The sequence below is a fragment of the Centroberyx affinis genome, unplaced genomic scaffold, assembly GCF_046629955.1.
Source record: "Centroberyx affinis isolate AG114_WGS23_722 - 3 ecotype Tasmania unplaced genomic scaffold, CSIRO-AGI_Caff_v1 ptg003032l_1, whole genome shotgun sequence".
NCBI classification, from domain to species: domain Eukaryota; kingdom Metazoa; phylum Chordata; class Actinopteri; order Beryciformes; family Berycidae; genus Centroberyx; species Centroberyx affinis.
Genome location: NW_027281125.1, coordinates 343,119 through 367,006, shown reverse-complemented (window position 1 = coordinate 367,006; position 23,888 = coordinate 343,119). Strand labels below are relative to the sequence as shown.

The following is a 23,888-nucleotide window of genomic DNA, read 5'->3' as shown; positions in this document are numbered from 1 at the left end:
AAACAAACAAACAAGGAAATGCCTGATAATGCACAACATAAATAAGAAATTATGTTAAAAAACTCCAAAATGTGTAACTCTTTTATGCATTTACACAGAGCGCATTTATACAAAATTAACTCTATGCTCAAAAATGAACTCCAAACTATACATTTATGTTCCAAAATTAACTGCATCAGTAAATATAAACCCACTGGCAGTGAGATGCTTTTTTTTAACAATATTTGAACTGGCAGGTTGAGGCCACCCAGGCTTATGGAAAATTAAATAGATAACCCTTGAGGAGACTCAACTATTGTTGACAAATTGCCATGATATATTTTCCCTTCATGGATGGCTGCAGATTACTGCAGAATGTACAAAGCTGCTCTTTAGTAACCTCTCAGTTGTTTACTGCGATGTATGTCCAAATACCGCCTGTCATGGAGCAAATTCTCTCCTCTGAGGGCAAATACACCAAGTTAACCCCAGCCAATACCTGGAGTTACAAGGGTATCCATACACATGGTTGTGGTTGTTTGTACTCAGAGTGAACTGCCTTCAGAATCCTTACCAAGCCAGAAATCACAACTATATTATTGTGCTTTTTAATGAATGGTCAGGTGCCTGTAGGAGGTGCTGTGGGAATATGGCCTGCTGGTGCAAGCCATTCTGTCCTTATACAATCGGAGAGAGAGTTGTTCTTGACATTAAGTCAAGCTTGTTCAAAGCGGGCGTCGAACTCCAACAAGGGTGCTCCTTGTCCCCCTCAGGTTCATGATATTCATGGACAAGATATCAAGGCACAGCTGAGATCTGGAGAGTGTCCACCTTTATCTGTTATCTGCCGGTCCATTCCTGCATCTTTAATTCTACCAGCTAAGTCCCAGCGGCCTTTATGTACGACTTGGCAGGAAGTCAACTGTGCCTTTATCTCTTCTTGTTCAGAATATTGTAACTATCTATCTCGTTTCTGATTCAAAAGTTTCTCACCCATCTACGACTTGTCAGAAATACTTCAGCAAGCTGAAGGAGCTATAACCCCTATTTTAGCATCTAAGATATGATAAGATGGAACTTTAATTATCCTTGTTGGTAAATTGGGTTGTTGCAGCAGCGACATGTAATAAGAAGAATGGGATATAAATAAAAATATAGCAATATAAACATAATGCAACCAACAATTCCAACACGTAACCATGTTAAGTGTGAATGAAAAATATGAGAGAAAATTACAGTAGTGAGGCTGAGGGTGTGCAAAATGACAGCAGTAAAACATATGCAATCAAAGGAAAAATGAATGTAGTATGATTACATACAATATGAAAATATACCAAAAAAACCCAAACATTTCGTATGAAATAAGCAAACCATTTAATTCCCTTTGAGCTGCAGCCTGAAATCCTCTGGCAGCATTATTCATCATTGAAAACAAAATGTGAGCGGGTGTTTCCCATCAGCCGTTAGAGCAGCCTGGTTGAAAAGATGATGCCAGTGTGTGTTATGTGTGCTGTGTCATCCCCAGTAACAGCACATGTATTGGTCTGTACATGGGTTATGTTTGGCCTTGAAGCCTGTGTGATTAATGTATGCCAGGCTACAGTTACAGGGATCTGCTGTGTGTGTTGGCTCAGAACATTCATGGTGGCTGGCTATTCTCTCCTTGTTGTTGCTCAACAATCCAGTTTTTTAGACGATAGCCTTTCTGAGCTCAGGAGGCATAATGAATCACATCTGACTCACTATAGATAGTGACTATATGACGTAGATGAGAGGGACAATAATGTGCCTTACTTCAATAACAGCAACATCATATGCCATGTATTATGGCTGCAACAAATATTTGATTTTCCATTTCAAAAAATGGAAAACACTTTTTTATCATAAAAAAAATAACATTTTCGATTTATCTTTAACTTGGTTATTTGCCATAAACGGCCTCTATGGGAAATCTGCCATTAATTTAGAAAGTAAGAAGAATGGCTACTATGGATGGTTTAAGTAAGCAGTGGCAAGATCAATGAACCTGCATGCTATTGCACTACCACTAAATACACTATTTTATTTTACTTCTTAAAAAACTTGGGCTATCATATTCAGTTGACAGATTATACCATATGGAACAAATCTGCTGACCTGTAAAGTAAAATAGAGTTTTAGACAAGTAAATCATGCATTTTATCTTACTGTTACTTTTTTGCTTTTTTTTATATTTTTATATAGATGATATGAGCTTGGATGGAAGAAAAATAACGCAAATCAAAAAGAATCTGTACTGTAAAGGGAAAACTGTCATACAAAAGATTCTACATTCATGAAGAGGCAGTTCCAACAATATCACAGACGTCTGTCAAAAGTTTAGACAGACAAAGAGCAGATTCAGGGCTTCAAACAGAAAGTGATAAGAGGGTTAGAGAACATAGTGAGGTTAGTGTTAGCAGGCAAGCTCAAATTGTGGTGTTTGGGCTGATTCCCCAACTTTTGTGGCCATTGATGAGATACGTATAATTAAGGTATAGAAGTTAGTTATAGCTAGGAGTCCCTTGAAGTCTTAGCAGTGTAGCATTGTATGGAAAAGGAAGCCTTAAGTTACCGCTTTCTAGCCAAATAGGAATTTTAATGTGCAAAAGTAAGACTGGAGTTGATGCTAACAGAATGTAAAGACACAAGTAAGAAGTGTAGCACCTACTCTAGCGACTACAATGAAAATTGATCCCTAAAGAAGCAGTTCAGAAAGCACAACTGGCACTAAGACAGATATTATAGACAAGTACAACAGGTTTGTGGAGGTCAGGCGGACCGTTTCAAGCCAGGGGGGGCAGCCTTCCTGTTAGCAAACAGTTGTTGAGGTCAATAGTGAGGTTAAAAATTATTGGGTGTAATGTTGTGAACTAGGTTTAAACCAGACCAGGTAGAGGGTGTAGTAGATGAACACAGTTTTCATCAATGTTGGGTGTGGGTGGGTGGTTCAGGGACACCAGAACCTATTGGTCCTTCTGGAGGCATCGTGGGTCTGATTAATAAAAGTATAAAAAAGAGTAATCATAGTGTATGAGTATAATATAGGCCTAGCTTAAAAGTATTAAACAGTTGAAGTACTACTAGTATTTGAATGTAAGATACCTTTAGTATACATTACAATAGTAATAGTACATGTTTTATGGGAGAATACCTTTAAAAGTATAAGTAGTAAAATAAAAGTATAAGTAGTACTAGCTGTGTTGTAGAGGAATCTATCTAAGAATGTTCAGCAGTTGGTGTTGTACCAGTGTTTGAACAAAATGTAATGTTATGAGGTATCATTAGCATCTCTGTTGTCACGGGTACAATGTCTCGACTTGTAAAATGGCACTGTGTATAGTCTATTGTTTAGAGAGCCTTTTTCGACACACTTGTGTGCTAGAAATACAAGCCGAAGAGGCGCTGCCTGTAACAAGCGGTGAACTTTAACTCCAAGCAGAGTTATTTCCTGGTCTCAACCTTGATCTTGACCAGGACCGTTTTGTAGGTTGACTTACTCGGACTGACCCGCTCATATTGATGGTTGGCCGGGTTATTTTCCCAGTCAGTAGTCCAGCATGAAAGAGATATGAAGGAGATGAGTGCTCTATGTGAAAGATGAGTGAACTGAGGCAGAGAGGCACGTAGTTGGAGTGTGATGATTGGATAATTGGATGAGTGCTTGATTCCTTTTATTGGACCTTAAAAACGTACTGAGGATTCTCCTAAAAATCGGACTAGGTCATTCAATGCAGAACTGGATGGTTACATAACATTAGCTAAACAATAAACACTGACTGACACAAGATGGCAGTGTAAAATGTCAGGAATTGCTATCACTGGTTGAGTTTTTCCAAGGAAAACATTCCGACCCCAATAAACAGTAAGCATGGGAGCAACGGGTCAACCAGCTATGTTCCTGCTTCACTGCTCAGGCTGTTCATCATTTGTTGTGCTGTCGGCAGCAGTTTATTTTTAAAGGACACTCTCTTCCAATGTCAAGTCACGTTCCTCATGGCCATGCAGTGCAGCATTGTGGGTCTGCTGGAGCAGCTGTGTGTCTGAGTGTGTGTGTGTGTGTATGTTTATAGAGATGGCCAGAAATACTTGCAAATGTATCTTTCTAAAATTTAATAATGCTTCTTCAACAAAAACAATCTATTCATTATCTTGTATCATCAACTTAATTTCCCTGTGCTGTAGCAAACTGATGGCGGCTGGCAGGGAACAGCGATGCTTTGTTCTAAACTCCCAACAAACATAATTTCTCCTTGTCTTGGCAAAGAGTTGGGCTTCTGCCAGAAAGGTAATTCCTAGCATGCCCACCAGTCAACAGTCAGACCTTCTGTGATGAATTTAAATGTTTTGGTGACGTCAAGCCACCACTGGAATCTTGGCTGTGACTTTTGGCTTGGTACATAAGAAAGAGCAGGGGGGGAGAGGGGGGGGGTACAAACAAGTGGAGAGATAAGATAGTGAGGAGGAGGTGTTTATTTAGGGGTGTTGTGTCTCTGGCATATATAGATGACAGGGATATACTGAGAGAGAGAGGGAGAGGGAGAGAGAGAGACAGAGAGAGAGAGAGAGAGAGAGAGAGAGAGAGAGGAGTGGGACTGTTGTGGGGGAGAGGTACCAAGGTAGACAGAGCTTGAAGGGCTTCAACCAAAATAGAGCTTATGAAGAACAAACCAAGGTGGACTAACACAGCTACTACTCCCTCTCTACCTCCACTCTCCTACCCACCAAGAACTGCAGCTTTGACCCTGAAACAGCTATGAACAAAAGGGTCACTTTGGCCAACTGCATTGCCAAAATGTATGAGGGGGGCAAGCTGGACAATGCAGGAGCCTCCTCTGGAGCTGTGAAGAAACCCCCTTCCACCACTGGACTTCTGACCACTCTGGGAGGTGTGGAGATCAGGCTGATTCAGCTGGAGGGCAGGGTGGAGCAGATCGCCTCTGGCCAGGCCGAGGTGCTCCGCAGGCTGGAGGTAGTCTGCCAGGGCCTGGGCTCCTTGGAGAAGGACTTGACCCAGATACGAAGGATCCATGAAAGGGAGGGAGAGCTCCAGACTGGGGATGGTTCAAAGACTGCCTCCCCTTGTGCAGGAGGTGGGGAGCCAGCCTTGCTGTCAGAGGTTAAGGGCCTGTACGGGGAGATGGTAGCTCTGCTGAAGAACCTGCAGCAGGAAGGGAAGAGGCAGAGGGAGAGGCTGGAGGGGATAGAGGGCTCGGTGTCAGCCCTGGACAGGGTGCTGGGCTACGTGGGCGAAGTGTTTCGCAGCTCCAAAGTAGTGGAGTTTATTCTGAAAGGAGTGGTGCCCTGGAGGATCAAAGGCCTGCTTGGCAGCAGCACTCCTCTGGAGCAGGTCAGTCCATTCCTGGGCTTCATAACAAAGTCTCTGATCTCTAAAAGATCTTCCCATATAAGTTGGCCTGTATCCCATAAACCATGAAAAATCTCCAGATTGGGAAAACTTGCTGTGAGATATTTCATTTTGTTTAACTTTTGTCTTGTTTGTTTAAACATTAATACGTTAATACATGCTCCCTGTTTATAATTATGTGTTATTAGCATGTCGGCGCTTCAAATATAACTTTTATGACTTTCTCAATAGAACAAGCCTAAAATAACCCTAACCCTGAAGTGTATGTGCAGCTCACTCAGCCAGACTTTGATACAGGTGATGCAACCACTTGGAAAACGTTATTCTGTTCCAACAACAGTGCTGCTCTGTTGGTTCACTGAGAGGATTTTTTCACAGCTCTGCCTGGGATGATGGCACGTGATGCCATTGCTGTGTGACCTTTATTGAAGTCCCAATATTTCCTGTGTCTGGCAGACAGCTGGGTCCAGCTCCAGAGCTATTCAACAATGACAATGACAATTGTTTCATGTCTTCTGTAGATAGTTACAGCTACTCTTCTAAAAGCAATTTAGTGTTGACCATTATCATCACCAGTATACTCAAAGAACAATAGATATGCCATTATTAACAGAAAACTCCCTATTAAGAGAAAGGCCAGATTGGTTACTGAAAGCATCATCTGCATTAAAATAACTTTCCTATGCCGTCATAGAAATGCTTTCATTAAATGTGTGACAGACCTCAGTCCTAATTAGTGGGAAAGTGTAAGTGGATTGACACGTGTGTGATTGTTTCAGATTCCTGCTTAATTGTTTCCTCCTCTGTCATCACCATATAGGGTCAATGCTATTTCCACCAAGGAGCACAACCATACCAGCCTAATGAGCATGTGTGATTTGAAGTTGGGCTCCTGTCCAGCAAATGTCATTTGACCCCCTTACAGCAAAAATCAGTAGAGCTAACCTGTGTGGTTGTTTGGCTAGCTGTTTGGAAACAATGCAAGCTGTGCATTGCTGCAGTGTGTTTGCCAAGATAAGGATATCGACTGCTTCCACAGTGGATTAAAGTTGAGGATGAAACAGACCTGTCAGGGCTTTTTTTCAACATGAGACAACCGCATATTGAAACTTAGGCAGATACGCTATGAATACCTGATGACAAATCAACGATTTCATCATTACAAATATTTGACAACACATGGCATACAGTATGTTCATACCATAAATTATTATGTTCAGTTAGTTAGTTGTGGCAGCCAACCAATGCCCACCCACCCACTGACATACACATGCGTCTCCACACACACTCACACTGTAATCACACACCTTTAAAAACTCTGTAGATGCAGATTTGTGTTATAGTCAAACCTGGGGACATATGCCCATCACTTTGAAATGTTCGATTCTGTCCAAATGTGAATGAATCCTCAACAATGTTTGTTGTTAGTTCCCATCAAGAGATATGCCACAGATAATCTGCATCTGTTTTGGATAGGCTTTGTGACATCCACAGCAAATGGGAATACCTTCTGGATTGAAAACAATTGGCTGACTGGCCAATAGGTTTGCATTCAGGTTTATGCCAAGGTAGAGGGTTTCCTTGGTCGAACAGAAGGCGTCATTATAACATGGCTGATTATGAATCATGTGGTTTTCTTCTTAGAAAAAAGATCATGCAGAAGATGAGAGTCCAAAACCACAAGTTCGCCATCAGGGTACACAGGTGGAAGAAGAGGGTTCTGAACCGGCAAAAGGTGAGGCTCTCTCACTCTCAGAAAAAAACAGTACTGAATTGTACCTTTAAAGGTACAATGTCTTGTCACTGGGGTAATACCCTCAAAGGCAATGGTTCTCAACCTTTTTGGCTTGTGACCCCTTGAAACAAAGCAATGCCTACTCATGACCCACCATCACTGGCTGGATATGCTAAGTGTTGAACAGTTCAGCCAAAGATTTTCCCTTTCCAGGTTGTTTCATTTGCTTCATAGTTTAAAACTATTAAGTATTTCACAAGAAAAAAAGCAAAAATTAGACCCCCCCCCCCCCATACTTGACATATTTGTACCCTTATAGTTTGTACCGTTAAAATGGGGATTAAGTAATCTATGACTTTTATCAACCTCTATTGGGGACCAGTAGGAGTGGAAACAACATTGACAAGTTTCCTGGCACAGTTTATGGTGGCCTGTAATTAACATAAATAATTAAAAAAATTAAAATCTCAGCACCTGGCCAAGTAATTGTTGAGCCATTGATCAACAACCCTTTCATACCCTGCAGACAATCATTGATTATGGTTATTTTGTGCTATGAGACAGTAAAAATATTACTGACTGTACATCCAAAGTGGCCAGTTATGTACCTCTTGTGAGAAAGGCGTACCTCAGTGCCCTGGTGCAAAAATGTACCTTTAAAAAATTTTACAAACTGGGCCTTTAAGGGTACTGCTCCAGTGACATGCCCTTTGTACCCTTTGTGTAAAAATTAAAGGATGAAAAAAAAAATCTGTTATCCCAAAAATAGTTGGTAGTTGCAGTAGCAAACTACCCTTCAGAATGCCAACTACTAAAAACACTATCCAAATTTGAATTTTGTTGAACTACCACCAAGCAACTGCAAAATGCAGTTTTCAACTGGTTTTTAAGATACTGTAATTACATGTAGTAAAACTGCCTCCCAATACTGACACTGAATTGGTTTGCCTTCAAAATCTACAGATACAATATAAAATCGACAGATAGTCACACTATCGGCAGAGAATAGTACATGCGTGCATGCTGTGAAAATGTGAATGGGACACTCATCAATCTCCTCCTCCTCTGCAGACACCAAACAGATTCCTGAGGAGGTGAAGCTGGCAGATCATGAAGCTCCATCTCCAGCTCCTCCCTCTGAGTCTCCTGACTCCTGTCCATCACAAAGTTCCTCCTCGGCCCAGCAGGAAGAGGCTGTTCCTCGGTTGACCAGGGATGGGTCCACCAAAGGCTCTCGCAGGCCCAAGGAGGTCACCCTGAAGAGCCGCGAGCCCACCAGAGTCCAGACCTTCATGCCAGAGCCTCAGGAGGACACAGGAGCTAAAACCACAGCCCCTATGATACAGAGGTATGCTTATGACAAGATTAGATTTGATTAAAAATGTGTGTTCCCTGTGCAGAAATTGGGCCATGGTAGCAGCAACTAGTAATAGTGTTCAGAATTCAGAAAAAAAAAGAATAGGATATGCATAAGAATAGATCAAATGGGGATTATAGAAAAATCCAACACTTGTGCGTATTAAGTTGAAATGTATTAATGAAAACTGTGTCAAAAGTCTGGATTTCAGCATTAACAGGATGTGCAAAATGGCAGCAGTAGTATCAGTCAGCAGAACTGGCTGAGACGGTGACTGTGAGAATGTAATTTATGTGAGCGATAATGATAGTGATGGATGACAGATGTCCAAAGTCAGTCATGTGCGTTTACTCTGGTTTCTTATATTATCCTCCAGCCACACAATGTAGATAAATAGTCAGCAGCCCAACCACTCCCCAACAGAGGGATTAACTGAATAGTGACAGAGGGTGCTGCTGACAACCAGTTGTCAACAGTCTTGCTCAACAACAACACAACTTATTTAGTTTCTTCCCACATATACAATACACCAACAATATCTCAAATGTGACGCAGATGATAAATATTGGCCATACATTTTGAAAGGCTGTTAAAACATTTAGAAACTAAGTTGAGCTGAGTCACTTCAAAGCAAACATTTCACAGATGGCGATGTGCAGGAGAATGGCAAGTTCAATATCAACCCAAATGACTGCAAAATGTTCAAAATATGATGTTGTGGCACAGTAAAAATTCATATTAAAACAGCTCTGGAAACTGCTTTGAGCTGATATCAGAATGATATTTAGATCCCAGTTCACAGATAACAGCCAAGAATTCCGAATGTCATCTCAATCTTCACTATATTTACACATTTTTTCAATGGGGTGCAGGTGGTCATATCAACATCTATTCAACCTCAGAATGTTTGCTGGGTTTTCTCACTGAGTGGAGTGTGCCATTTGTCATCTGTGATGAAAGCACCTTGAGAGTGCATTAATCACACACTCTCGACAGGAAATTCATGTACTAACCTTCTACTAGCTAGTAATATCAAAACCCTCTTTAGGATTACCAGTGAACTCTTACTACCAAGGACTGAAGAGTACAGGAGAGTCATTATGAGAACACAGTGATCATCAGAGTACTGACTCACAATTTACAGCTGCACTAGGCAAGATTTTTATGTAACAAATCCAGCTGTTTTAGCCTAAATCACAAAGCAATAGAGAAGTCCTGTTCCCATTCCCACTAACTGAAATGCTGTAGATTCGTCCTATTTGCCCAATTTAAAGTCTGGTGCCGAACACAGTCACTGGTGGGAAATTTCATCCACACAGAAGACATGACAAATCAAAACTTGAAGCTGCACTATGCAATTTTGGCACACACAATGGCAGTATGAGTTTGAGTTTGAATTTTGAGGTCTTGACTACCCAGAATTCATGTAGGGTGCAGGGTGCAATTTCCAGTTTTGATTTGTCACTCCCTGTGCGCTGGCCAAATCATCACAAATGAGTTTGAATCAAAAACAATACTTTTTTAAGCGAAATTGAGATGTTTTACCCAAAGTGTGGCATTAGACTCTGGCTCCTTTTTTTTTTTTTTTTTTTTTTTTTTTTCAAAAGTAGCCTATCTGTAATTTGATTACTGTGTTTCTGACAGTAAATGTAATGGATTACAGGTGCAAAAGCTATGAAAAAGCTATGAAAGGCTCAAGCTATTGTTCTATTAGATTTAGAGCAGTTAGTACTGTTTTAGATACTGATACTTAATAGCCTTGCATTTGACAAATCGTTTGCAAAGAGAACCAAGCAATACATTTGTTTTTTTGTCATCCACTGTTATAATGTACCCTCATCCCCCGCCTCCCCTCCCAAATGCACTCTTCTAATTGTTCTGCCATCTATAATTGCTGCTCTGACAGGAAACCAGTGGGAACGTTTACATCCAAACCACTACAACCAGCTGGACTCCATTTATTTCAAAAAGCTGACAAGAATGGAGAGCACTTCTCTAGCAGGTCAACGATTTAGTTAGGGCAATCTCCTCAACATGCAGAGCTCTGTCACATGGAATCACATTTTCATTATCTTCAATGAAAAAATATTCATTTTCTGAGGCACTTGCATGTATTTTCATTCACAATGCACTATATTACAAGTGTAAATGCTGCATTTTGGACATATGTTTCTGCTGTTACCCATGTTTTAGATGGGTTTGCTTTGCTTCACTGTAACATTCATCCGCAGTGTTGGGGAGTAAGCAGGTTACAGCAGTTTCAATGTTGATAACTAATCTGTGACAGTTATTGAAAACAAAAGCATAACTAGTTTGCAGACACTTCACAGACACTGAAAAGCTAATTCACTTTCAGCAAAGCAATCAGGAATCTCTACTGAATGACATTCAGAAAATAACCTTCCCACTTTAACCCATACTGTGTTAGCCAGTGCATTTGTGGAGGACATTTGTGCAATTAATTCCCCAAAGATTTAACCCTGGTGATCACACTGTGTTCTAGTAGCAGTCCCGAGATGGCTGCTGAAATGGTTGCTGAGGCTGTCACCATGGAAACGGGGGCTCCTAAACCTGCCTCATTACCCATGACAACCACCAGTACTGAGGAACCCAAGCCAGATGTCAACCATGAGGCCATCTCCCTGCTACCTGCCAACGACCAGAAGGCTTTATCTCCAGTAACAGAGCCAGAACTGAGTCAGAACTACAACGTGGCTGCCGGCCCGGCGGACACAGAGCCAGAGACTGACGTCGTTAATCTTCAGACTATGCGAGAGGATTCAGGACAGCAGTGTTCTGTACAGCCGGACCTTCAGCCACCACCGGAGGCAGAAAAGGACAGAGAAAAACCCACCACCCCGACGCCAGCCCCCTCAGGTAGCAGACATGATGCTGCCTCGGCGTCCCAGTTTGCAGTCATAGGTAAGCTTGGCACACCCACCACACAGAGAGAACCATCTGAAAGCTTGAAGCTACGTTTTCAAAAGTTCAAACTGGCTAATTAGTTTTGAAAGCGTGAAGCTCAATTTTGAATCTTTGCGGGAATGAATTTGTATTCGTGTTTGGAGGTTTGAGGTTCTGTGGTCATAAGATTAATTTTCAGAGCTACAAATCCTGGGATTGCTGTGAGCTTCTCTAGGTGGGAACAGTTGTAACTTCAGTTGTGTCAGCTTGTACATGATGTCCCATACATGAATTGCAAAGACTGATTTTTTTTATTACAAGTGTGCAACACTTTCTTACAACTACAGAACCTCAAACACGACAAATTAATTGAAGCTAGAAGTAATATGTACCATGTTGAATGGCCCCTCACCTCTGAATGGTACTTAAATTCAATATAAGAAAAAATTTGAACAGTGTGGTGGAAAATATATTTTGGAGTTCATTTGTATGCTTTAGCTCTGTAGTGTTGAATATATATAATTAAAAATAATTTCACTCACTAATTTTACTCAGTTCCAAATTAGTTTTTTGGACTAATGGATAGTCACGAACTAAACTAGTCTTTTCACAGTTCTTTTGGGGCTTTTTGCAAGCATATGCCTTACACACACACACACACACACACACACACACACACACCAACAATCAGTCCCTGTTACCTTGTCCTCCTCTCCTGTAGATGACTGTCCACCTGCACCGGCGCCCTTTGAACACCGCATTGTCAGCGCCAAGCAGGTTCCCATGGGTTCCTATTACAGCGTCAAGCCCAATGAGGTTCTGGGAGGGTAAGTCCATCCTTTTCTGTTTGGCTGGTGCTGTCCAAATGAAAAAAAATATGATCCTGTCAAGGCTCATAGTGTTATTTGAAACATAACAGTCAATCAAGTGATAGAAAAAGTGTACACACCCAAGGAGGTGCTGACTATTTGAGCAAATCAATTGTATAAAAAGAGCAAAATTAGCCTCGCACTCCTCTTTCCAGTTCAACACAAACAGACAAGCATTGTGCTGAAAGGTCACTGGTCAAATACTTGCCAAAAAAGGTTTTATTGGAGAGTATAGGGAGACAGGGGACATTTGCTGCTTTGTCTACTATGACTCCTGATGTTGATGTGCTTCTGGGGATAAAAACACTGAATATGTAAACTCGACTCAGAGGCAGTGCTGAGTGGAAACGTTTGGACAGGACACTTGGAAACAGTCAGCCAGATGTCATCTTGCATTATTATGATGTACATCCCATAAATTTCCATCCATGCTTGTTTCAGTCCGCTGGTGTCTGTGCAATGTGCATCATAATAAAATGCATTGCTCACAATAACTCAGGCATCCTGGTTATGCTTTTCCAGACACTTGTTACTGGCTAAATCACAAAATCTAGTTCAGTTCCTAGACATACTGCCCCTATCTTGGTGTGAAGTAGGGTTTGACTGATATGTGTTTTTGAAAGCCAATCATACCGATACTGATAGTTTTGGACTGACGCTGCTGATTGCCGATAATTTGGACCAATATTTAGTATCTTTAAATTCAACAATTTTCAAGTAAAAAAAAAAAGAGCATTCAGAGTTTCCCCCAGAATTTTATTCTTGTCAGGGTGGAAAAGCCTCTGGGGTGCGTATGCATGATTGGAGTGAATGAAACTCTTCGACTCGTAGGGCTATGCATGACCTAAAGAACACATACCATAATTCCCCTAGGCACTGTGTATTGCAAAAAGTGTTAACACACAATAAACAAACCAATGAGCCAACAAACACACAGAGCCTGGCTCTTATTGAGGTGCTCCTCTCAAGCACATACAATCCAATCAAAATGTCACATTAGAATCAATTCAGGTTGAGGGCTTCCCATAGACAACCAGCGCAGACTCTACAGTAATCGATCAAACTGCATCATATCCATCATATCGGTGGACAACATGACTGGCCTATATCCAATTTTACTAAAAGGACAACATTGGTCCAATTTAGACAAACCAATATATCAGTCTAACCCTAGTGTGACAATCACAGAGGTTTCATATATCTTCAATCCCCTCTGGTCCTCTATGGTTAAGCCCAAACACAACACATTAACTGGGGTCGCCCACGGTCTATTTATATCGCAACTATGGCTTCAATATATTGTCAGCTTGGCACCTGCTCAGTCATCTCTGCGCTGCGACCACAGACCTCCAGATAATAACAAGAGCAGCTAGCTAGCCCTGCACTCCCCAATGGTAACTCAGTATGGCATTCACATATAATCAGAGCGGTGATAGCTAGTGTGGGCAGAGAGATAGCATGTACGAGCTAGGGCTGAACACTGATTGGAGTTTTAGTTCTACAGACGCAGAGCTGCTCTGGAGGCAGAAACAATCTCATTGGTTGGAGTTTATCCTCAGTGGGGGGATCTAAAGTACCATAGTTTTTCTGGTTGTTAGACTGAAACAGTGAAAAAGTCCAGGGGTAAGAGAGGTGGAAGCTAATATTATGAAGCCTAGCACTCTTGCTATTCTTGATAAATTTGCCAGGTATCTAATTTGCGCTCTAGAAAACTGTGGTTCTCTGGCTCCGCCCATCAAGGTTTAACTCAACCAATGAGATTATTTATGCCTCCATAGTATCTCAGCCTCCAACAAATATTTGTATAACTGAACAGCTGGTAACACAGACATGTCTAAGCCCTGTCAGGCTACAAATAAACTCTGGCTGCTCCTCAGGTTATTTTGGGCAGGCGTTGAGAGGGCTCCATTTGCATGCCCCCCTCTTCTTTTCAACATGGTCAATGCCATTTCAGAGGAGACACTGATATGTTTGTATGAGCCATTTGGTAACTTTCTGCCTCTGTCTGAAAATGCTTTTGAACCCTGATACACACAGAGTCCAATTCACTTGTCAACTTGTCCAATTCACAGACGTAAGACTTGTCTAACACAGTGGTTCTCAAACTGAGGTCTGGAGGAAGCCCGGGATCCTTAAGGGGTTCCAGGGTGTCCCCAGCAAAATAAGGAATAATTTAATTTGAACTTTAATTCAATTCACTTGACTCCAGTGACTGTTCTGTTGTAATCGGTTTCACTCTCACCACTGTTATCTCTCACCACTTACAGTGTGGACAGGTCTGCTATTCAATAAGTTCCATGGGGTCCTTGAGGAGTTTCCATGGGTTACCCAGCAAAATGAAGAGTAGTTAAATTCCACCACAATTACATTTTCTAGGAATGATCCTAGAGCATGTAAAGAATGATTATTATAATCATAGGTTTCACTCTCACTATTGTCTCTCCATGTACAGTGCAGAAAGTTCTGTAATTCAATACTAAATCAACAATATGGGGGTCTGTGGCCATGACATCATTTGAGAACCCCTGGTCTACATACAGCTAACTAATAAGTAATATACTGTATCAACCCCATACTTGAACATTATCTCTGTGTTTGTACAGGGGCCGGTTCGGTCAGGTCCATAAGTGCGCTGAGCTTTCCTCAGGTTTGACCCTCGCCGCCAAGATCATCAAAGTCAGAGGAATGAAGGAACGGGTGAGTGAACAACAGCAGGAAATACACTGCCTTCCCCTTACCTACATACCTTCTTCTAGGGTTAGACCACTATGTGGGTCTGATGTTGCCCTTTTATCAAAGATGGGATCTGGTCCAGTCTGTGTCGTCCACCTGATTACATATTTATTGTAGAACTGATCAATATTAGATTGGTTGTCTATGGAAAGGCCTTAACCTGAATTGATTCTAATGAGACATGTTGATCAGATTCCATACAAGTATGCATGAATATTTATTATTATTATTATTATTAGTAGTAGTAGTAGTAATAGTGGCATAATTCTGATTTCAGTGGAGAGTTTTAGTGTCTCATGATGGTCTAAATGTTATTTCAGATGATTCTCCTCCCTGACAAGAAAAACATTCTCAGGGAAACACTGAATAGATGTTTTTTTGATTTTTTTTGGCATGAAAATGGTCGAATTTAAAGATTAAATATCAGCAGCTTCAATCTCAAAATATCAGCATTGGTACTGGCCTTCAAAACCACATATCAGTCGAAGTCTACCTCCTTCCCGTCACCTTGTCACCCAAGCCAAACCAACTCCATGTTCCTGTGAAAGTGATTTATGAGTCACTGGTGAGCAACATCCTAGCTGTGGTGTTTGCATACACACACACACACATACTCTCTCTCTCTCTATTTCTGTGTGACCGCAGATACACACATCTTCATGCTGTCTGAAAGAACACATTCTCATCTTACTCTTCAGTCAACATCTAGAACTCATTCCTCGTTCCAGGCCTTCGACATTTGGCTTGCATTACAAATCTTAATCTTCTTCAAGTAAACACTTTTATATAACGCTGCATTTGACCTTGTCTCGACCAATAATGACAGTTTCACTCTATTGTGTATTTCTGCCTCTGAATTCAGCCTTGGCTTATTTAATCAAGAGTAGTAGAAATAAATGTTGAAGAGTTCTGACATTTCAGATTAGCTCCACTGAGATTTTTCAATACCTGCATGATGTGGAGTAAAAAGGGTTGAGGGTAGAGTTGCATGATGAGAGGCAATAAACAATCCTCTAGTCACCATTCTTGCCTAAAATATGCAAATATCAAAAATGAAAGGTCATTTGCACTAATATAATTGCCCCTCTCTCTTTCTCTCTGGATTTCCCTTAACAAAGGATGAAGTGAAGAATGAAATTGGGGTTATGAACCAACTCAACCATGTGAACCTGATTCAGCTCTATGATGCCTTTGAGTCACGGACAAACCTAACATTAGTCATGGAATAGTAAGTTTCCTGACAGCAACAATTGTACAACACTGATTCCTTTCCCATTATATTGCTCTTGTTGTGGGTTTTGGTGGTTTCTTGTCATTGTTTCCTGTGAATCGGATAGCGTGGAGGGCGGCGAGTTGTTTGACCGCATCGTGGATGAAAGCTACCAGCTGACCGAGCTCGATGCCATCATCTTCACCAGACAGATCTGTGAGGGGGTTCAGTACCTTCACCAGCAGTACATCCTCCACCTAGACCTCAAGGTAACGCCGATAACGACGTTCTTCATCTCAAGGAAATTATATCAATGTATGATTTCAGTGAACAGATTTGCACAGTTTGAACCACAAGCAATACAGATCTAATATTGAAGTCAGACCTTGAAGCCCCAGCACTAAGGACTGTTTTCATGTCCTTTATGTTATCTATTTTATATTGTATTCTAAAGCCCCATTCGCACAGGGTTAGTTTCTCCAGGGTAATTGCAATTATTAGTTGAGCTATACATTACTCTTAACCTGGAGCAACCATGTCAGTGATTTTTGACCCTTTTGACCCCAGTATAAATTTCAGCCTCTGTGTTTTTTAGCAGATAATTCTAGTCCCATGCAGAGAGACTCTCAAGAGTTCAGCTAATATTTATTACCCCTGTTACATTGCAGTTCTAAACCCATCTGAATGGGGCTCCAGCCCCTTAAGTAGCCCTAACCTCAGTCATGTGAATGCCATGCTCAGTGAAGATTACTTTACCTTTTTTTTTTACCATGTCTTTAATATCCTGTTGTTTCTACTTTCTTCCATCTCAGCCAGAGAACATCCTGTGTGTGAGCTCTACAGGAAACCAGATCAAGATCATAGACTTTGGCCTTGCCCGCAAGTAAGTTCCAATGCTTATACCACAGTCTCAGATAAGAAAACAAAGCCAGATTTATAGAATTGCTATTGTTGCAGCATTTCTTTGCTCAAGGGCTTCTCGGTGAGCGTGGCCTTCTTGGCCTAAGCTGTGCTTCAAATTTATTGGCATTGGAAAGCTCACAAGAAAGGAAAACATTCTTGAAACTAGTCATTGTGAATGTTAAACCAGTGCCGATTTCCTCCAGTTTTCATCATAGAGATGTGGCATTACCCCAAGCTGGCAAGCTCCATTACAGCCAGCAGCCACGGAGGGAACGCTTCCTTTGGAACCAATGAAAGCTGCTCCACTGCCGAGTTGCGTTGGCATTGTGTTGTGTTGAAAACGCCAACGCAACACCAATGCAATACAGTGTCGTATTGCATTGGTGTTGCGTTGACGTTTTCATCCAATGGAAGCTTCCGAGCTCCAACATCATCAAGATGTAATCCTTGATGGCTGACGAACGCATTCATCCTCATAAAGTGCATTGAAATAATGAGAAATAAAGTTGTCATTGGTTGTTTTTTGGTGTATTAAATGAATGGCATGCCACACTGTGATGTTCTTTTGACTGACAAACTCCAAAAAGCAGTGTTGGTAACCTCCTATATTAATGTCTGACTGCAGTTTGTTACAGCTCAGCTTTTTCTTTCACACTGGTGCACAGTGTGAAAAAATACCAAAGCTATACTTCTGCATATTGATGAGTTTGGTCCAGACTCTTTTCCCCTCTGCTGCTCTCTGTCAAAATAAAAGCGCTCTGTTGAGCAGTTAGAGCAACACATTGACACCATGCTGACAGCAACCTTTACCTTTAACTATTTTTGAGGGTTTGCCGATACTGACCTTTTATTAAAAATTCAATATTGGCCAGTCGGTGTCATCCACTTCCAATATGATGAACATGATGCAGTTTGCTACATACACATTTATTGTCTCAATTGATTCCAATGAGACATTTTGATCAGTATGCATGAATATGTATGATTCTTATTCTTATTATTTTTATTCTTATTATCCTGAGTTTCAATGGATTTTAGGATTTTTTTTTGGCATGAAAATGGTCACATTTAAAGAGTGAATATTGACATTTCTCCCCCAAGACTATAGATTAACTTCTATTTTAACTGTTGGATCTGCGTGGTTCCTCAGAGCACAAACCATTTAAATTGATAAAATGTTTCTAGAACATTTTGCCCTTTTAGCATAAACACCTCTGTAGAAGCTCAGTAGTAGTCATTCTCAAACATTAACCTGGATATAGGACACAAGGAAATCATGTTACTTGGGGATATTTTGCAGTGAGTGACTCCAGGTACCCAGAATGACAGCATAGAAACAGCATATTAGTCACATTTAGCTTCACTTCATTGGGTACCAGTGCAATTCAGGATTATTTTTTCTTTTAAATTTTAATGATCATCTGGTGTGTGTGTGTGTGTGTGTGTGTGTGTGTGTGTGTGTGTGTGTGTGTGTGTGTGTGTGTGTGTGTGTGTGTGTGTGTGTGTGTGTGTGTGTGTGTGTGTGTGGCGTCTCCCAGGTACCGGCCCCGCGAGAAGCTGAAGGTGAATTTTGGGACTCCAGAGTTCCTCGCCCCAGAGGTTGTCAACTACGACTTTGTCTCGTTCCCTACTGACATGTGGAGCGTTGGTGTAATTACCTACATGCTGTGAGTGTCACACACACACACACACACACACACACACACACACACACACACACACGCAGACTTGTATAACCACTGGACAAATGTGTCTATGACATTATGAGAAAATGCAAACATTGGAATAAGGAAGTAAGCAAAACACCACAGCAGCATAGCTGTGTCATTGGAACAAATTTGGATTCTGAAAATAAAAAAGATAAAAATACCTCTCCAAATGCTAATGTTCACCCAAAACTCTCACCGCAGTCTTTTGTTTATACCAGATGTCTCACCTTAGACAGCACTTCTCTTTGGTCACATCCCACCTCATTTCAAGCCTCTCGGCTGAGGAAGTTTTTCCACCTGAAAGTAGTTCCTATGAAATGGACTTAAAACACGGTGCAAAGTTAGCCAGATTTATTCTTCAGATCAGTTGGATGTAATTTATTAGTTTATTCTCTACAAGACCTGTTTCCATGATCGTCTAGTCTTTCTATCTGCCCCCTCTTGGTGAGATACTGCCCCCATTTCCACATACACAAGAATAGAATTGTTGCCTGCACTGCTCCATACTGCCCCCCCCCCCTTAAAACCAACGGTTCAGTTGTGGCCTCAGCTGCATCCGCGGCATACTGTACGTGGTGAATGACAGTGACCTGGCTTTCCTCACTAACTGATTCAATTAACTCTAATAATCTGACAGCTGTTGGGGGAAATATAGGGCTCGTCCAGAATGAGTGTCTCTGTGTGTATGTGTGTATGTGTGTATGTGTGTGTGTGTGTGTGTGTATGGCCTACGTCATACTGCCTGCCAGGCCGGCTAGTATGAATACCTGGCTGGCAATGTCCCACTTGGCTCTGCAGCGCTTACTTCATTAGCATCCTCCATTTAGAGTCGCGCGGCATGCGGGCGGGTTTTGCTTCAATTTATGTGGAATGCAGCTCTGCTCCTTTTGTATCCACTGACCTCAATCTACTGTATGTGCTGCAACTCAGATTCAGGAAAACTTGGTCACACAAAGCATTCTTAAGATACTTAAGGTAGAAAAATGCTTATAAACTGCTGACCTTCACAAAAAGGAATTGCACACACACAGAGAAAACCTAATGTCTAATATGTTGTGCTTGTTTTCAGCCTGAGCGGTCTGTCTCCCTTCCTCGGGGATAATGATGCAGAGACCATGAACAACATCCTCCATGCCAACTGGGACTTTGACAGCGATGCCTTTGAAAATGTTTCCAACGAGGCGAAGGACTTCATCTCCAGACTGCTCATCCCAACCAAATGGTAGGACTTTGTTTCTTTTTAACTGGTTTCGAAAGTTTGTAACATGAAATTTGCTGATGCAAAAATTTGATTGTTTCTCTTTGTAGATGTATACTTGCTTTTTTTTTGTCTCTTCAGCCTTATTTAGGGATGAAAATTGGTCTTAAATCTTATTTGAACTGGCCTTTAAAATGTCTTAAAAACTTTTGAATTATGGAAACCTTGAGTCACCATTTTTCACCATTTTTTTTTATGGTTTTATTGTGGTTTTACCTCAGAAACGTTTTATTTCTGGATTTTTTCAGTCACAATTGTCTTAATTTAGATTGTGCTCCAAATATTGTGATAATATTGAACCGTGAACCCAACATTATGTATCGAACTAAACCAATTGCTGAGTGTATCACTACATCCCTACTGTTTGCCAATATACACTCACCGAGCACTTTATTAGCACTATTAGGAACACCTGTACACCTGCTTATTCATGCAATTATCCTATCAGCCAATCATGTGGCAGCAGTACAATGCATAAGATCATGCAGATACAGGTCAGCAGCTTCAGTTAATGTTCACATCAAACATCAGAATGGGAAAAAAATGTGATCTCATGGTTGTTGGTGCCAGACGGGCTGGTTTGAGTATTTCTGAAACTTCTGATCTCCTAGGATTTTCATGCACAACAGTCTCTAGAGTTTACACAGAATGGTGCGAAAAACAAAAAAAACAAGAAACATCCGGTGAGCGGCAGTTCTGCGGATGGTTGTTGATGAGAGAGGTCAGAGGAGAACGGCCAGACTGGTTCTAGCTGACAGAAATGTTACAGTAACTCAGATAAACCACTCTTTACAACTGTGGTGAGCAGAAAAGCGCCTCAGAATGCACAACACGTCGAACCTTGAGGCGGATGTCACTATGGTGTTCCTAATAAAGTGCTCAGTGAGTGTATATGAATGATTATTATTAGTAGGTAGTAGTGGTATTACTGGTCACAGCCTGAAAAATCTACTTGGAAAAAAACCCCACCCTCAGACAGCAATCAGCCATCAAACCTCGTAGCTGAGATGGAAAAACAAGGGACTCAAAAACAAAAGAAAACAAGGATCATCAAAAAGAATTGACAGAATAAGTACAACACAAACAATACCAGATCAGTCTGCAGGAAAAGTAAGACAATGACACACTGCAGCTGAGAGTTAAGGTGGGCTGAGTAAATGGCTATGGTATGGGTATGGTACCGCTTTAATTACTGAGCCAGTGTCTCATTTCCAGAGGCAGGGGGCGCTATGAGAAGGAAGGCTCTACTCCAGCGGTTTTCTTTCAAGTATATGGAATGACAAGCAGTCCCACATCCTGTAAGCAGAGAGTATGGGTGGCCTTCTAAGGAGGATTTAATAAATCCTCCAGAAAATTGAGATGCGAAGCCATGTCATGCCTTGTTTAAAGTAGGACTTAATCAATGCATTGACAGTGAGCCAGAACACCGGGGAGATCAAGACCAGGGTAATGTGGTGGTGTTTTGTGGTTTGCATGAATACTCCAGCTGCACAGTTTTGAATAATTTGGGTATTTGGAAGTGTGGGGTTGGATCAGCTGGATAGTAATGCACTGTGGTAATCAATTCTGGAGGAGACAAAAGCGTGTATCAGTTTTTCAAGGTTGGTAAAGGACAGGGAATGACAAATCTTCAAGGTCTTTCTGAGGTTAAAATATGCTGTTTTGGATAGATTGTCTTTGTGTGACTGAGAAGTCTGAACCCTAATATTTTTGACAGAATTATTTGTGGTAACTGTACAGGCATTAAAATTAAAAGAGAAGTCTGATAATGGGGTCTTAAATGAGCATTTCAGTTCTATCTGCACTGAGCAGCAGTTTGTCATCCTTCATTTAATTTCTAAAATACACGATTCAAGTTTATTTAGCTGAGTTGTATCACTATGTTTTATTTCTATGTAAAGCAGTGCGTTAATTGCATAAGAGTGGAAGAGATTGCAGTAATTATGGATAATATGATCAACAGTATCAAAGGCTGCACTTAGGGTGTTTTCACATATATTTATTTTTAAAGGAACCAAACTCAGTTCTTTTTAAGTGAACCAAAAAGTGAACCAGCTGCATATGACCTCAGTCCTCTTTGTGTTCACAATGTTACAAGAGGACTCAGCTGTTCCCTTAATTGAAATCAATTGGACCACAAAACGGACCACAAATGAACCAAACTCAGACCCCCTCCTGGGGCGGTCTGAGTTCGGTTCGTTTAAGAGGGGACTGAGTTCATTTGGTGTGTTCACATATGCACAAAAAAAATGCTGAGTCATTGGACTGAGTCCACTTGAGAGGCTGAAACAGAACAAGTGTGAAAACACCCGTAAAGTCACAAGGAAATGGCATTTTGAGAGCATCTTGCATCCTTAATGTGGTGTATTTCCTGTTGAAACAGGATGTTAGGGCGGGACATAAAGCGGGGAAGGATCATTCAAAAGTTTTATTACATACAGGTCTTGGTACATGATGAAGTCACCACTAAAGATTTTCTGTTTTCCAGGAAGTCCAAATAAAATAATTTTGATATAAAAAATACAATCAAATATATTTTTTTGTAATTTTTGGGTTGATAAATTGTCAGATAGCTGTATGGTATGATAGAATGAGCTAAAATAGCAAAAGTCATTTTTAATTTCAGTGTGACTTTAATTCAAGAAGGAGGACTAACACAGATCCCTGCTGCATGGCAAGTAGCAGGTTTTTACTTTGATTAGAGCTGTTTCAGTGCTGTACTGAGGTCTAAAGACAGGCTTATAGTGCTTTGGAGAGAAATGAAAGATTTTGGATCTTCAGGCTTGAGGCTAAGCCTCTTTAATCATCGCTTGATAATTGTAACTTTGAGTCAGAAACTATGCCAGAGGAGGAAAGACTATTTACAACAGCAAAAACAGATGTGATGTAACGTGTTACTGTTACTCTGCACACATCTTTTGGACAATGCATCCTGGAATAGATATGAACAGTCATCCAAAAAATCAGATATGAACAGCAATTCAGATCCCTGAAGAACAGAGGTGTATTGGCAAACTTAGGGCTCTCCACTGTGTACTCCAACACGGTCATCATTGTGTGTGTGTGTGTGTGTGTGTGTGTGTGTGTGTGTGTGTTGCAGTGGTCGGCTGAGTGCCTCTGGCTGCATGAAACACAGCTGGTTGAATAACCTGGAGGAGAAAGCCAAACTGCACCGGGTCAAGCTCAAGTCCCAGGTCAAACTACAGCGCTACCTAGCTGCCCACCGCCAGTGGAAGGTGGGGCGTGCGCACGCACGCACACACACACACACACACACACACACACACACACAGAAACATACAACGATGATCTAAACTGAGAAATAATTTTCTTCCCCATGCAGAAACATTTCTACGTGGTTGCTGCTGCCAACAGACTGCAGAGATTTCGGAAGAATCAATCCATCAACAACACTGTGTAGCATCTACAGAACGATGGATTAATCAACCAGTTTTCATAAGAGGACTAGCCTCTGGCCTTTCTGCACTTGCCCATTCCACTGGGGTGTGTTCACTAGGATAAAACATTCACAAGGTTGGAAGGTGGAAGTAGAGCTGCTGGATGTTACTGAGGCGCGTTGCTCTGTCACTGTGGGCCTACAGTAAGTGCCATCTAGTGTGTGTGTGATAGCTAACAGCGTCTGTTGTGCTGGGATTCCCTTTTTATACTGTACAACGCACAGAGGCTTTAGTGTAGAGCTGCAACGATTAATCGACTAGTTGTCAACCATTAAATTAATCGCCAACTATTTTGATAATCGATTAATCGATTTGAGTAATTATTTAAGAAAAGTAAGTCAAAATTCTCTGATTCCAGCTTCTTAAATGTGAATATTTTCTGGTTTC

The 23,888-nt window shown here is 41.2% G+C and overlaps 1 protein-coding gene across 1 annotated transcript; it reads left to right on the top strand.

Annotated features, from left to right (window-relative positions):
• The first annotated feature begins 4,753 nt into the window (after positions 1 to 4,753).
• Positions 4,754 to 23,522, top strand: mylk3 (myosin light chain kinase 3). The gene is made up of 13 exons (XM_071537388.1): positions 4,754 to 5,347; positions 7,010 to 7,100; positions 8,172 to 8,448; positions 10,961 to 11,379; positions 12,083 to 12,188; positions 14,834 to 14,927; positions 16,082 to 16,191; positions 16,301 to 16,442; positions 16,986 to 17,056; positions 18,615 to 18,743; positions 19,855 to 20,007; positions 23,144 to 23,279; positions 23,387 to 23,522. Exons 1-13 carry the CDS (start codon positions 4,754 to 4,756, stop codon positions 23,462 to 23,464), a joined length of 2,400 nt encoding a protein of 799 aa, XP_071393489.1. The 3' UTR covers positions 23,465 to 23,522.
• Positions 23,523 to 23,888: the final 366 nt, after the last annotated feature.